The 15,364-nt window shown below is 44.1% G+C and overlaps 1 protein-coding gene across 1 annotated transcript; it reads left to right on the top strand.

The window, feature by feature from the left end:
* Window positions 1-188: 188 nt before the first annotated feature.
* LOC142557195 (inositol monophosphatase 3-like) lies at window positions 189-10,754 on the top strand. The gene is made up of 5 exons (XM_075668879.1): window positions 189-509; window positions 1,137-1,296; window positions 2,438-2,533; window positions 5,186-5,350; window positions 6,325-10,754. The coding sequence occupies exons 1-5, from the start codon at window positions 189-191 to the stop codon at window positions 6,573-6,575; spliced, it is 993 nt and encodes a 330-aa protein (XP_075524994.1). The 3' UTR covers window positions 6,576-10,754.
* The last annotated feature ends 4,610 nt before the right edge of the window (window positions 10,755-15,364 follow it).

Here is a 15,364-nt window from a genome sequence, read left to right as displayed (position 1 = left end):
TTCAGCGTCTCCGTGCGCCGGCTATGACCCAACGCAGCAGATCGTCGTCACGCGCCGTGCGACGCGCCGTCACGCACAGCTGCGTCCGCTTCTCCGCCGTCGTCTGAGTGTGACCGTACACCACCACTTAGTACTACGAGTACTGCTGCCGTACTAAGTGGCGAAAGTGCGCGCGTTCTTCTTCCGTCATGGCCTGGTTGGCACTTCGAGGTAGCGGCCGGATGGTGGTCGTCCTGGCCGCTGCCGTCTCGCTGCTCGTGCTGCTATACGTGGCGCGGATACGGACTTCGCGGCCCGCTCTGGTGAGCCTGCGACAACTGCTGGACGCCGGCGTGGCCGCCGCGGAAGCGGGCGGTGACGAAGTCCGGCGCGTGCGCCTCACCAACCGCCTCGCGCAGCAGAGCAAAGGCAAGACGCGCGAAGGCGCCGACGACCCACTCACGGCGGGGGACCTCAGCTCGCACCGCGTCATGTACGGCGGTCTGTCGGCGTCTTTTCCGGGACTCTCGGTGAGCCCTTAGGCGCGACGACCTCGATAGCGCCATGCCCCAGTGTGTGCTGTGTTTGCCTAACCGCTTGCTTGCGAATGCATTGCTTGTTTGCGAAGGCATTAACAGATGCATTGTGGTTTAGGCCACAGGTGCAGTCAAACAGAACTTTAGATAAGAAGAAATGTGGAACTCGACTTACTCATAAAGTCTGACGCCGGGCCTGCCAAGAAGGGCTATAGGAATGCAGGTCCTTCAACTAATGGGTTCGGGAGCAGCATGCTTGGTAAGGGCACTCTGGTGCTCTGCGAGTTATGTGTTCTATAGTTTCGTAGTTTCCTTTCTCTGGGCAAAAACACTGCATCATTGCGCTAGAGCAAATAAGATATAGCATCTATATCTGTTTTTGTGCTCACCAAGAAAAATAATCTTGTTGGCCTAAGATCGGCCGAATTGCCCTTCTTCTGGCACAACTGTCATTGTATGTTTGTGTCGTGTACAAGTACAGCCACTGCAGCAGCAGGTAGACTTGTTACCACATGATGATACCGGACCCTTGTAGTGATTGTGGCACTTTTGGCTGATGAGAAAGCTGCGCGGATAGCTCTTTAGGAGAAAACGCTGAAGCAGCACATTGCTGTGTTTCAGATCATCTCAGAGGAACACACTCAAGGAGACCGTGATGCAGCCACTAATTTGCAGTCCAGAGCACGTACTCTGGGAGGCTTGATTAAAGATGACGTCCTTGTTCCAGCAGAGGCCATCACAGTGTGGATTGACCCATTAGACGCTACTCAGGAGTACACAGGTATGTGGAGTCAGAGCAGCATCAGGTGCCTTGAAAGAAAGAAACAGAAGTGTAGTTAAGTGCACAGGCGAACATAAACCTTGAAACAGGCTAAGTTGGCCCTTCTGCGTGCTGAAGTGCACTCATCAGTGGCGCGGTAGACCAGTGGCTATCGTGTTGCGCTGCTGAGCTCGAGATTGCAGGTTCAATCCTGGTAGCGTCTCGATTGGGGCGAAATGTAAAAGCGCTTATGTACATAGATTTAGGTGCATGCTAAAGAAACCCAACTGGGTCAGTATTAATCCGGAATCCCCTACTACAGCATGCCTCATAATCCAATCATCATCATCACCAGACTGTGATTTTTTTTTTTTTAAATCAAGAAGGTTAGCGCACTATGCAAGCTGCTGGAGCAGCGATATTGCAACATGCAGTTCTGCAAATCGTAAACATGCCAACAGCAAGAGTTCCAAGCTGCTATCACTCTTAGATCATGGGGTGAAGTGATGATTTCATTCTTGAAGGGAAGTTGCATATGTGAAAGAGAAGTTGCAGTTTTGCCAGAAATGCAAAGCAGTCGCAGCACTAGCTAGCACATTATTATGCACAGTAAAATTTGTGGCATTTAACCCTGCAAAACCCAAACACCATTCCATGTCAAGGAAAGCTAAATACAACTTGAGCTTGTTTCTAGCCATGGAGAGCACATTTCTACCAAAAAAATCAATTAAATTTTATTTGAATTACTTAATTCGGTAATTGGTTAAATGCTAATTGGTTTGCCGAGATATCCACTACTGAAACTTTGCTCTAGCATGTCATAAATGGTACTATATAGCTTTTGCATGCTTTTGCTTTAAGTTTCCCAAGCTTAATATAGCATTTCGAGGTATCAATATCAGCCGATCAAGTATGATAGGTCGGGAGTTGTAGGGTCTCTGCAGCACAGGTTGCAGAAAACATTCACAGTAGTGTGTCTGCATGCCCATTATCGTGACATGCTCTTGAGTGAACTGTCTCAAACCCAGCACCCTTCGCCACGTACAGCTGAGTGGGCTGCCCGCGCACTCTACACAGGAGTGAACCGCACTGTACTTGAATAAATATTCAATGCAGGGTCGCACAATTGACAGAAAAAAAAATGTTGCTTTCTTTCTTGCAGAAAACCTGCTTGACTATGTCACCACCATGGTCTGTGTGGCTGTACACGGCTCACCAGTAATTGGCGTCATACACCAGCCCTTCCTCAATAAGACAAGTATGAACCTGGCCGCAGCAGTTATAGCACTTTTTTGACACTTCTCAGATCTGGATTAGGGAAGCTCCTGTCTCTCACAAATCCGCTATGTTTTTGTTACCTTAGTTGTACACTAAAACGAAGTGTGCATATGGAGATGCTTTTTTGCCTTATTTTGTTTTACACAGACAGAAGGTTGTGTCCTGTTATGATTAAGGAAAATTGTGAAGCACAAAGTTGTGGATACAGGGTATTCATAAATTTTGCCTCTTTGGGAGCATCAATCAATCATGTGCATGTTGTTCATTCATCACTTCTCACAGGCAATCTTAATGGAGTTATGAGACATCTCTTCTTACTCTGTTCTTTTATAAATAAATAAAACCGGTACATTGGTGCAGTACGGGCCGAGAAAGTAGTAGTTTACAAGGTACTTCAGACATTGAAATTTACTGTGGTGTTTTACTGAGAGGCAGAAATATATAGAGAAAAGAAAACGAACTGTCATACAGCTTAGAAGTACTTAAAGGGACCCTGAACCACCCCTCGAGCTTGGTGAAATAGCATAGTCCGCGGGTAGCATATGCTGCCATGAACATCTCAGCCAAGTTTTGCTGTTGTACGTGGTGTGTGGAGCTCGCAAGTGGATCACGAAGTCGCCTTTTTTTTCAACAGGAGACCCTGTCCACTCTCTCCCCTAGACATACTATTTCGTCATCGGACGCACTATTTCGTCATTCCCTTAGATGGCTGCTATTGAGCGATAGCCGACATCAAGCTGCGGTCAGCTATATGGCATAGATACTGCAGCCGCCACAGGGTGTCGCCACGAGTCCACTGGCTAAGCGCGCTGCAGCTTGCTGAGGTCGACCGTGTTTGGCTTATGTTTAGCGCGTCATAGGCACCAAAGGTGGAAGTCTATGTTGATATCCGAAATGAAATTTAAACTGTGTGCCACGGTGACATTTAGAAGGCGAAGCGTTGCGGGCATGCCCCACTGCGTCATAGCCTTTGGAGTGCAACACATTGAAGAAGGAAGAGGAGCACAGTGGAAGCCGTGTTTGAATGCCAATAACTCCACTTCTACTGAACGCATTGAAGTACTTCTTGCGGCAAAGTATTTCAGAAATAGCCTATCTTCACTTCAAATGCCTTTCTCCACTTGGGTAAGCAGTAGTTCAGGGCCCCCTTAACTAGCAGTTTTATTGTAGTTGAAGAGGCTGAAGTAGTTAGCATGTAAGTGTCTGAAGCTTGTTTTGTTACACTAATTTACCAATCCAAAAATGCCAGCTGCAGTGAAATATCACTTTGCTTAAATTAGTTATAAATGAGTAATTCAAAGCATGCTTGGCAAAGTCGCAGAGCTGGAATTGTAATTTGTTTATTAATGTGCATCAATTCGCATAGTGTATGTGACTTGCAATTTTGAGGTTTCGCTATAAGTAGGTAGTTCTGTATTTGCTAGCTCTTCGTTGCAGTACACTCATTTTCAAACATAGAATTTTGCACAGAGCCCTATACAGACAGTATAGGTATCTGTAGTGTCTGAAAACTGACTTTACACAGTCTAATATTTCATTGCGTTGAACCTTTAAAGGTGCCCTGCAAGGCACCAGGAAAAGCTTGTCGAGCGACACCGGCAGCGTTGCCTCGATGCAGCAATTCTGTGTACTTCGTAGACAGAACGTGACGTCAAGGTGTGATGTTGTGATCATTGGCTTAAAATCTAATGTGCAATTTTCGTTTGCACGGTTTTGCAAGTACTGTGAAAAAAGTTACAGCATTGCGTTTTACAACCATTTTAGGCATCGCATAGCCACGGGCGAGGTGTTGCAGCCGTGGAAACGACACGTTACATGTCGAGCACTTTGGCGCGCCGACGGCTGCCTCGCAGAAGCTGTTGTTGCCATAGAAGTGATGCCATGGCCTCCGAGATTAGACTGTTCAGCGCCAAGTCTCTGAGGCCATGGGAATGCCATCAACAGGCAGAGCAGGCTTGGCAGCTGGGGTGTGCCAACTTGTGTTAACACATGATGTCATGGGAGATTGAAATGGGGCATCTAGAGGCTCAAAAATTTAAGTGAAGGGTAACTCTCGTTTTGCTTGGATTTAGAATTTTTTCTGATCGATAACTTGGGTTCATGCAAGTGAATTTTCATAATTCCTCTTTCTCTCTGTGTTCTGCAACATGCTGAGAATAGATCTAGAGTGAATACAGTGACCTGAAAGAAAGTGTTGCAGAGCCCCTTGAATGAGCTTCAGTAATGTAGAAGCTTGTGCTAATTGGTATAGCATAGTTCAGATTTGGTAAGACTAGTAGTTAGACGAAGTGCAAGAAAAAAAAGATAGATGCGCGTTGTACTGTGTGTAAGCACAATGTGTATCTTTTCCCTTGTGTTTTGTGTAAGCACTGGTCCTACAAAATCTGAGTTGAATGAGTGTGTTTTATCACTAGGTGTGTCACAGAGACATGATTAGTTAAATGCATTAGTTAAGCCAGGCTGTTGCTGTAACCATAGAGTGCTATTAAAATGTGAAATGGGTAGCATAGAGATTTGAAGGAGAGTGCTATGAAGATTTAGAATTTACTTTTTATATACGTATTCATGAAATACATAAAACTACACACATAATAAAACTGACGCCATATGCCGCTGTTTCTTTTCTGTACAGCTTGGGGCTGGGTTGGCCATGGCAGCAATGTCCATTCCCCCGCTCAAGGTGACGCAACCGAGACTCGTACGGTTGTGGTGTCACGATCTCACCCCGGGGAAGTGCAAGCCCTGGCCAAGAAGGCCTTTGGGCCAGAAGTCAAAGTAGTGCCGGCTGGGGGTGCAGGTGAGAGCATTATCACTGAATTATTGAAAGCTTGCTTGTATCTTGTTCATTACATAGCACAGTTAAGACATCATTACAGTGAAAAATCATAAAACAACTAAGGAAAATTGGTTGAAGTGCTGCTCCGGGGTCGTATTCCCGCCCGATCACTTCCAAGGACATGATCACTTTCGTGAGATCTTGTGCAACTTTAAAACCGGATGTGTTGGTGCGAATGGGTGGCAGCATTCCTGGCACTCAGCGAGGAGGAATTCCGTTGATGCCAATGCGCCCCGTGCCGAGTCAGACAAAATCTTGTAAAAGTGAGTGTATCCCCGAAAGTGAGTTTATGATAGTAGCTACTCCTGTTGTAAAGTCGCTTAGTACAAAAAAAAATGTTCTAACCTTCTCACATCTGCAAAAAGCCTAGTGATGTAGTGCCTTCTCAAGTCAGTTGTTCAAGTTATTCGGCTGTTGCCAAATTGAATGTCACAATTTGGTTGCAAAGCGACTTGCACTCGTACAATCGGCTACAAAAGTTTACGAGACATGGCATTTGCGAAAATGCTGAATTCCTGTTTTTCCTGACATGGGCACATGTCATTGAACTCAAATGTTTTATCGTTTAGTAGCATTTTGCAACCTGCACTGTGATTCATGAAATTAGAAGTTCTATGCCTCAACACAGCAAAAGTTCACATCTGTTGTGGAGACCGTGCCCCATAAGCTTTTGTGGCGGACTGTACTTGGACATTGGGGCTGTCCATATGCATTCAGGTACAGGTTCGTGAAAGAAGAAAAGAAAAAAAAAATACGTCACCCAGCTTCACATTTCATTCTTACAAATGTGAGCTTTTCCTATCTCGCACAGTTCGGTCAGCACCCACATTCCCTGCAAACTTTTGCTGATGCCAGTTTGGCAACCTTGCTTAGCGATGGCGTTGACAAAAAGCTGCACTTACATGTTCCGAAACTCTTCTCTCGCTATTATTCAGGCTACAAGGTGCTACAGTTGGTGGAAGGCCACGCAGACGCATACCTGCACAGCAGTGCCATCAAAAAGTGGGACGTGTGCGCAGGCAATGCCCTTCTCGCATCGCTGGGAGGCCACATGACCGCACTCGATGGCACGCCGCTGAGCTACAGCATAGAGGCCACGCCGGTACATCTAGGAGGCCTCCTGGCCGCCCTGAGCAATCACGGACAGATGCTGGACTCCGTGCGCAAGGCTCGTGCAAAGGCTTGAGGCCTACACGGATACCATTACATCAAGCAAGCCGTCAGGCGACTGGACTGCCGCTGGTGGACAATGACAGACATTGAGTTTCCTACAAAGGTTATTAGTACAGGGAAATCTGGCGCTGCAATAATTCAGCTACTATGAGAATGATTGGTGAAAGATGGATTTGTCCAATCTTCATGCGTGCATCTTCGAATGTTCTTCTGACTGTATTTACCATGCTTTATTTTTCTAAATTTCCGACCAATCACATTTTGTGATGTGCACGAAGGCAATAAGTCTCTGGACACATGCGTACTCATTGCGAATCACCGCATTTGTGACTCAGCATTTCATTGAAAATGATCAATTTGCAATGTGACAAAGTCATTTGATGCCAGAAAGATGAAGTTTAGGTAAATCAATGTACTAGTACCCTAGCATTTCCATGCTGGCTGAACTACCGTACCTGTGGCTCATGCAGATAACAGTGTCAGTTTCCCCTAGAGCAATTTTTGTAGGTAACTCATGACGCCAAAAGAGCAGAATACTTGATGTGGTGACCTGGAATGCAAGTTGGGTGATCTGTTTTTCAGAAGAAGCTCTGAAGCAGTTATGACGTAGGCATTACTTCTGGGATCCTGATAAGAGGCTGCTGTTGCAACAGTGCAAGTCAATTCACCCTTGGAAAGATGCAAAGCAGACAACGCATACAGAAGGCAATTAATAGAAAAAGTTTGGTATGCGATGTCTTTTTCCTTGTCTCTGTGTTATCTGCAGTACCGCTTTCAAGTGATGAACTTGAAATAACTCACCAACCTTAAGGTTTGTTGCAATACAAGTCAGATTTAACAGAAACTACATCTTGATATTCTCATTACACTTTTATGTGCACTTGAATATGTGTGGTGGAACTGTAAGCTGGTAGCAAAGAAAAAAAAAAGCAAACAATAACAGAGACCTGTATTTTCTTTTTCCAATAATGTTAAAACAATCAAGTGCTCATCATTATATGAAGATCTATTATCTTTGTTTATGTAATAGCAACATACAGCCCAGTCTAGCCTGTGCATTAATTACCGTTAGTTTCTTTTACATGCCTTTCAGAGGCATGGAACTGTGCGGGGAAAAGCTAGTTTTCCTTCAGTAATAGTTAAAGAGGCCTGCTCTAAAGAATTCTCTTCTCTGATGAAGTAATGAGACCATGTCCTTACTGATCATCACGGTAGCTGTATGCTAGGTCAGCGTAGCAACACAAAAGCAAAAAGTGACTTAAAGCATCTCTCTTTATAGAAACTCGCCATAAGAAAAAGGAGCAGTGGGAACACTATTTATCAAAAGGATTGCCAGTGGGATTCGATGATGAATGCTGAAAGTGGATGTGCCTATGACTAGCGTAAGGCATTTATCTTTCTCTTGCTGTGAAATTTCCTAGGGCTCCGTTGTCCCGGCATAGCGAAGTTATCGTGTCAACGCTGAACACTGGTCAGCGCACATTTTAGTCATGCGGTGGGTGATGTAGAAATAGAAAGCGTGTCTTCGACAATTTCACCATGTGAAGCCAAGCCTCGCGCAACTTGTACATCCTCTTTGATAGTTGACTCCAGCAGAGGATTCGTGTCTAGTCTCTGGTAGCTTTATTTGCTAACCATGGTCAGTTTGTGTCTGGAAGTGTGTGCTAAATTACCTGTTTAAGGGAAGAAGGCCTAAGTGTACTAATTTGGATCGTGAATGTGATATATATGGCATATATCTATGAAATAGTGTATTTGCCAGTTCCTTTTGGTTCGTGGGTAAGAGGGGATTCCACCGTTTTCGACCGTTTTAGTAGTGTTTATGCTAAAGTGTTACATATGCAGCAGGCATAATAACAAGTCTATAGAGCATATGTGCACAGTATTCTACACATGCACGTTAAAAGTTCAATTGCAAGCAAAAGTCTAGAGGCCATGGCATCAAATAAAAAAAAAATTAAATTTATTCTAGCTGTGCCGTGCAACTTGGAATTTTCTCAATAGATTGCACTGATCGGTCAGGTGCAGGTAGGCTATAGCACTTAGCCAACTATAACACTTAGCCGACTGTAACACTTAGCAGGCTTGAGTAAAGCCTGCATGCCTAGGCTGCAACAAAAAAATTTTTTCATGGCATCTGTGGTCCTCAAACTTTTGCTCGTGACTGTGCGCTATTTTGTAGCGTACACAAGTCTTCTGTTCCTTGTTTTTGTAGTGTGCTAAATTTGTTTTCTATTGTCAACTAATAGAAATGCCATCTGAGGTGCAGTGGTTGGCAGAAAGCATTAGGAGCAACAGGTGATGCATCTAGATCCAACGAATATGCAACTAGTTGTACCACTTGCTTTGTTCTACTCTTTCACTGCACAGGGAGTTGATTGGATTATGCTAGATCTGTATTCAGTGTGTACTGACGCACAAGTGGTTCTAGTATTATCACTTTGCTTTGAAGAGCTAGTATATTTGCAGTTACATGCTGAGTGGCTGTGTAAATTGAAAGTGAATGGAGCATGGTGCTTACACATCAAAATTTGTTGTTGCTCAATCTTGTGTAACTTCAGACATATTCTGTGCATTCATGGCGATACCAGTGCTGTTATTGCTCATAATGACAGGAACTGTCAGTTTCCAATATACCACATGGTGTTCTTTCTTTCTTTCTTTCTTTTTTTTAGAGCTAAAAAATTTTTGAACATCACCTTTGGCAGATATCACTATCCTAACCCTTGAGCTGGACTACTCAAGGGTTAATAATTTCTTGCAATTACTTGTGCAAGAAACTGAAATTCATAATCAACTGATTACCAAATGTTCACTAATAAACTTTCTAACCAATTCATTTAGGGCACACATTGCAGTTTACAAACTGAACCCGGTGAACTCTCAAGGTGCATTAACAGCTGGGATAAGTGTAGTCGAAGCTGAAGGTAAAATGAACTGCTGTAACTTTTGTAACAAAGCACCGTCTGTATACATGGCGGCACAAAACTGGAACACCATTGCGTTTCTTTGTAGACTTTGGGCATGCTCGTCTTTAAACTGGTGCCATCCTCAGAATTAATTCAAAGTTGATGTGCCTTGTAAGCTCACCAGCGACAAGTCAGTTGCGATGTTTACCCTAAAGTAATCAGTGAACAAGTTAAATTTTGCAAATTAGTCGATTATGCATTTGGCTCCTCCTGCAGATAATGTCTGCCTGTTTGGGTGATTCAGCTCCAGGAGCCTAATTGCGCCACTCGCCACAGCAAATTTTTGAAAAATTCTGTTTATGCTAAAAAAAAGAAACACCCATACAAGCTCATGTACCAATGCACTTGGATCACAGCAGTGTATTCCAGTTACTTTTGATGTACACAATTGAATCTAAGGACGTAATCTTGCAGCAACTGTTATATAGCATTCAATCTTTAACTTTTTAGTGTTCAGAAACGACTTGCATGAATGTGAGTTTTTCACTGTTACTCTATGTTCACTTCCTTTTTAAAATGTTTGTGCTACTCTGTACAACACGATTGTTTTTTGACAAAAGGGTGTTCTTGTGATAACAGGAATACTTCAACGTAAATGTAATTGCGTGCGGTGTTATGTGTGCAGCGTTGTATATTGCCTGGCGATACACATATAGTGCCAAGTGCTCAAAGTGTACTACTGCAACGGTGCTACGTGATCACACTATATAGGAACTCGCCTAACAGCTTCTCAGTTTTCTTGGTTTCAGTAGGTAGCTGCATCTGTATTACTGTACCCTTTGTTTGTTTAAAGTTTAGTGCTTTAACAATGATCCATGCATAAGACAGGCTGTGTCAAGGCATATTGGACAACTTAAAGCTTATTGTATATATGTGTAGTTGCATATTTCCAGCTTTAATTACGTGTTTCTGGGTGTCTGGGTGCGTTGTTAAATGTAGCACTGGATGACACTCAGTTGTTGATATTCAAGACTGCCCAACAAGGGCAATTCAAAATGCACATGAGGTTGAGTTTGCATCACTTTTAAATGCTCTTGAAGACTGTCATGCTTGTTTGAGTCTAGGGGCACCATAAAAGAGCTGCAGTTTGGAAAGTTCCAATCTCGGAAATGTAGCTTTGTAGCCATATTGTACATAAATAATGTGTCTATAGTGATCTTCCCCTTTGTGCTGTGCGTGTATAGCTGTCACTTTTGATTAAAATTTTGTTTCCATTTATACTGGATCAGCCTTTCCTTTAAGCAAGTCAATGTCACTGCTGTTCACTAGTCTGCTTTCCTTAGCACAGGTGCGAGCTCACTTATGGGAATTAAAATCTGGCATAGCCCTTGGTATCTGACCTTAGAAACTATCTGCAGCTTGTATCGTTTCATGTGAGTTGTACTAGATTATCCAAAAAAAAAAGGAAATGAAAGTGAAGCTTTGTGGAAGAAAGCCTGCATCCCTTCTCAGAGGAGTTGTTGAAGAAACGTGCAATGCTGCTACATAGTACTGCACAACGAGTAACAGCATTGTAGACAGCGGAATGAGCCAATGCCATAACTTAGCATATATTGTACCAGTCCCACGTGACCACATACTGGGTCGTGGCACATATGTATACACCTCTTGAGAAATGAAACCAGAACTGGTTCGTAGAAAACCTATTATAGTACAATATACGCCCTTTAATTTAACACCGGTTAATTCTATTTTCGGTTAAGTCGATCCCAACCGAAAGTTCCAGCCGGCGCCCATGCATTTCCCCAAACTTTCGTTATTTCGATTCTTGATAATTCACTTGATAATTCGAACTTGACCAGTGAGCATGCACGTGCCTGACCCCTATGGTAACCTTAATAGCAACCCCTTTAGGGGCAGTGTGTGTCGCGGCGAAGCTTAGCTAACAGTGAATGCGTTGAACATACGTCAATAATTTTTAAAAAATGTCGAAAATGCTTATTTTTGGCCTGTCCTAGAAAGATATTCAAGTAATAACAGTAGCTCAATATGGCTGATTAGGGCATTTATTCTAACTCGCACCTGTTTTTCTTTTTTTTTTTTGTCTTCGTAAAGACGGCAGAAAATTACCTGCGCGGTGCAGTCGGATACGAAACCAAAGCCGCCTTCGAGGCGTTCGTGTGCTCTACCGCATAGCGTAAGTGTATTGCGGTGGAGCTAACTTTAAAACTTCGCAGTTTTGGCCGAAAGGCGAAGCACTGATTGCGATAGCAAATTAGTGCACAACTATACAAAGTGAGGATAGTCGTTTTATCGGCCGTATAAACTTGGAAACATTCGCTTGCTAACTAAATTAACAAGCATGGTGTCAGCGCGCACAAGCAAACGTGAACCTATATATCACACTCGACGAGTGCGGACACTGGTGTTAGCAACTGGTGTGAGCAAGCGCAGCAGCAGCAGCGTGCGAAGTGACCTTGGTGCGGTCCATCGCTTCAACTCAAGAGCGGCGAGAACACAGCGCGCACAAAGGTGTGAGCCGTCTGTAGATCCCTTTCAATATACAGCGCGCGCGCGGCCGTCCAAAGTGCGCTCTCGTTGGCGGAGTCGAAGCCGCCCTCTCGCGCTGCCTCCCCGCTTTTCTCCATGTACAGCGCGCGAGATTGAGCCGCGATCGTCTGTTCCCTTTGCGCCCGGTCGCGAAATGCGCAGCTGCTGCGGGAGCACAACGCCGCCCTCCCATCCACCTCAAGGCCTATCGCGCGGCGGAATACGGCGCGCCAGCTCTCCGCTTTCTTCCTTTACGTACGCACGCCAGATTGAGCCGCGATGGTCAGCTTCCCTCGCGTGATTTCACTCGCACACACAGCATACGACGCGCGGCGACGGTGTTTCCGGCCTCGGACTTTATGCGGAACGTTACGGCGACGGCGACGGCAAAAATTCGTCTGGCGTGTCCATAAAATTGTAAAACCGTGCGGCGAAGCGGACTTTTGAGAAACCGGCCGCCATTGGTGCAATACATATTAGGTCCTAGCCCGTTTTTTTCTTGCTAAAGAGTTGTGCGTTAAGAGTTCTACTTTGTTTAGGAGCTTTAATGTTATTTCTACGTTCTTTAGGCACGTAGACAGTGGGTGCGTTTGTTTCGGGGTGCGTTAGAATCGGGCAAATACTGACAAATGAATCGGCAGTGTTCCAATGTTTTTTTTTTCTGCACCTTGCGACCAGCCGGATGATTCGATCAATCGCGTCGATTCTGTAAATCGAATTAATGGAAGTAGGAATGTAAATTATTCAGGGCTTGCTGGGGTTTGCCCTATAGCATCCTTTTGCTAGGGTTTCTCAAGGACCTGCATTTAAAGCAAAATACAAATTGAAAAGTAGACACAATGCTAAAGAGCAGCGCTAATTCAATTTAGATGTGTATCTTTTCAAAAATATCTTCACTCATCTTCCCAAAGGATGGCGACTATTCTGAAAAAATTGAATGTCAACTTCCCTTTCTTGAATTTTATGCCAAAAAATTGGTATATCAATGTGACGACATGCATGAATTTTAATTAAAGCAATATGGTATTTTTGGACCATTTTGGCATCAATAAAATTAATGAAACTTGCAAGGTGAAGTTTTTTGTTCCTCTAGTATGCAATTTAGTCCTTCATTAACAGTAAACCATTACCTAGACCCAAGCAAGTGCTGTTGGAATTCATGGAGGAAGGAAATGAAATTAAACTAGGAGGGAACATCACGTAACACTGCTAGCCTTTGCAAGCCAACTCCCTGTGAAGCCATTCCTTTTGCTTTTTTTTTTCCTCAAAAATTCGGCCCGACACGTGACCTCAGAGTCTCGGCGTATGGGCCAAGAATGTTTGGTTTCCAGCAAATTTTTATTATATATGCACAGTTGTTCGGCTGATGTGCCTGCAGAGCACAGATGGACCAGGAACAGTAAAACCTACTGCACGCTCCGACGCAACGATCACATATTGGGCCGACTCGTTTGACCTCAATTGTGTCTCGTTAAATGCTGCATCCATTATAGTTTTGCTTTCTTCATGCATGCTCATGGCAAGCTGGCACAGGGACTTTGTAGTAGTGTTGCCACCCGTATTTTGTTCTTACGCCTATTCAGGCTTACCAAACCTCTTACAAGTGGCTGTTTTGCTATTGTCAAAACATGCTTCACTAATACAGCTGAACGTTTCCATTTAGTGTCCCCTTAAGCACGGAGGAAGAATTCACTTGTGTATTCCTCTAATGGCACACCACTTCTTGTAGCAACGTTTCCTCAGAAATATCAATGTTGTTTGATCCAAGCAAGAAATCATCAAAGCGAAACTAATCCAGCACCACTGCAGCTATGGAGTACAGCGCCAGCCGATGGTTAGCAGGGGATGCCTATAATGAATTCATTATCAATATTGAACAGTTTGCCATCCCAAAGTTCAAATACGTAGATATTCTGAACTGTGTGGAATTTTCTTTTTTCGAATTCATTATACAAGCAGCTTTGACTGACACTGGTGCTGTGCGTTTTCATTAAAATATAACGAGTCAATTTCCTGCTAAAAAGTGTGCCTCAAGCTGCGGCTAAAATTATGCTACAAATGCATACAGTTGAAGTAAAGGTTTCTGAAAATGCCCGTTTCTTTTGTTCCACATTGCAGAAGACACTAATATCAAGCATATGTGCTAGACGAGAAAAAACTACAGTGCATACTTGCACTGTATTGCCAGTATTGTTGTCCATTTTTTAACAATTAACCTGCTAAGTTCTTACTTGCCAAAATTGCACAATGGGCCATGAGAGACGCCAGAGTGGCTGTCATCGAACTATTCTTGGCCCACCTATGCAACATAAATGTCTTATACTTTTGTGTCGCAAAATATGATGTATTTATTACATGCAAAGCATCATATATCTGAACCTATTTACCACAAGATGAGCGGAACAACATGCATCTTCAACCAGATGGCTCAGCGCTCCGCTTGCACTTACAACCAAAATACAGTATGTTGCATACTCGGGGCACAAAGGTGCGCAAATAATACGCAATTTGATGTACCCTTACGTCCGAAAATTGTGGTTGTGACATATATGAAGTACTTATTGGGCAGAAACTGTTGAAGATCAAAACAATTGCACCGCGAAACTCTCAAATCGAAACGGTTATGGCCGCACCACTTCCTTAGCTTTTGCAGTGTGGTCTGCTACATGTGAAAGTACACAAGTGTCATCCTTTTACATGCAAGAAACATGTGGCACAGTTGTTAACACCTCGAAAGTAGGTGTACTCCACCACTACCTCCATGTGCGCTATAAAGAAAACAGGGACGTATAGTTTCATATCCCACCATTTATTATGACTTACACTGGGTGTTAGCCCCCAGGCTCCTCAGCGACCACCAAGTAGTCACATTAATGCCTCGGCACTAACTCGGAACAAGCAAGAAAGTGGTGAACTCCTGTGGCCATAGGGGGGAGGCCAGGCCACAGATCACACACAGTTGCTTGCTTTGGCTACGTCACAGTCGTGCTAACGCTGCTTGTGAAGCTTGTGGCCAAAGTACACGTCTCCCGTGCTCTGTTTTGTACTTGGCGTGCCACATTGTCATCGGGCTGGCGACTCCTTTCTTGGCAGCTACACGGCAACTTTGGCTGTAGCGTGGCAACACAGTGGGGACCAGCTTCGCTGGGAAGTGTGCCAAACGTCGTGCTTATAACTGAACTTGGTTTTGATGGCTCGTGTTTGCTCATTCGGGCTTAAATTTCACACATGACGAGCAATTCATGGTGGACTTTGTTCAATGCCATGTTTGGATGCAGTACTTGACAGTTTCATTTAAAGTAAACCGCCGTCCGCGTTCACAGGGATCCTCCTAGCACAATTG

Source organism: Dermacentor variabilis, chromosome 9, assembly GCF_050947875.1.
Source record: "Dermacentor variabilis isolate Ectoservices chromosome 9, ASM5094787v1, whole genome shotgun sequence".
Taxonomy (NCBI): Eukaryota; Metazoa; Arthropoda; class Arachnida; order Ixodida; family Ixodidae; genus Dermacentor; species Dermacentor variabilis.
Note: the sequence above shows the minus strand (reverse complement) of the source record. Positions and strands in the feature narration are given on the sequence as shown.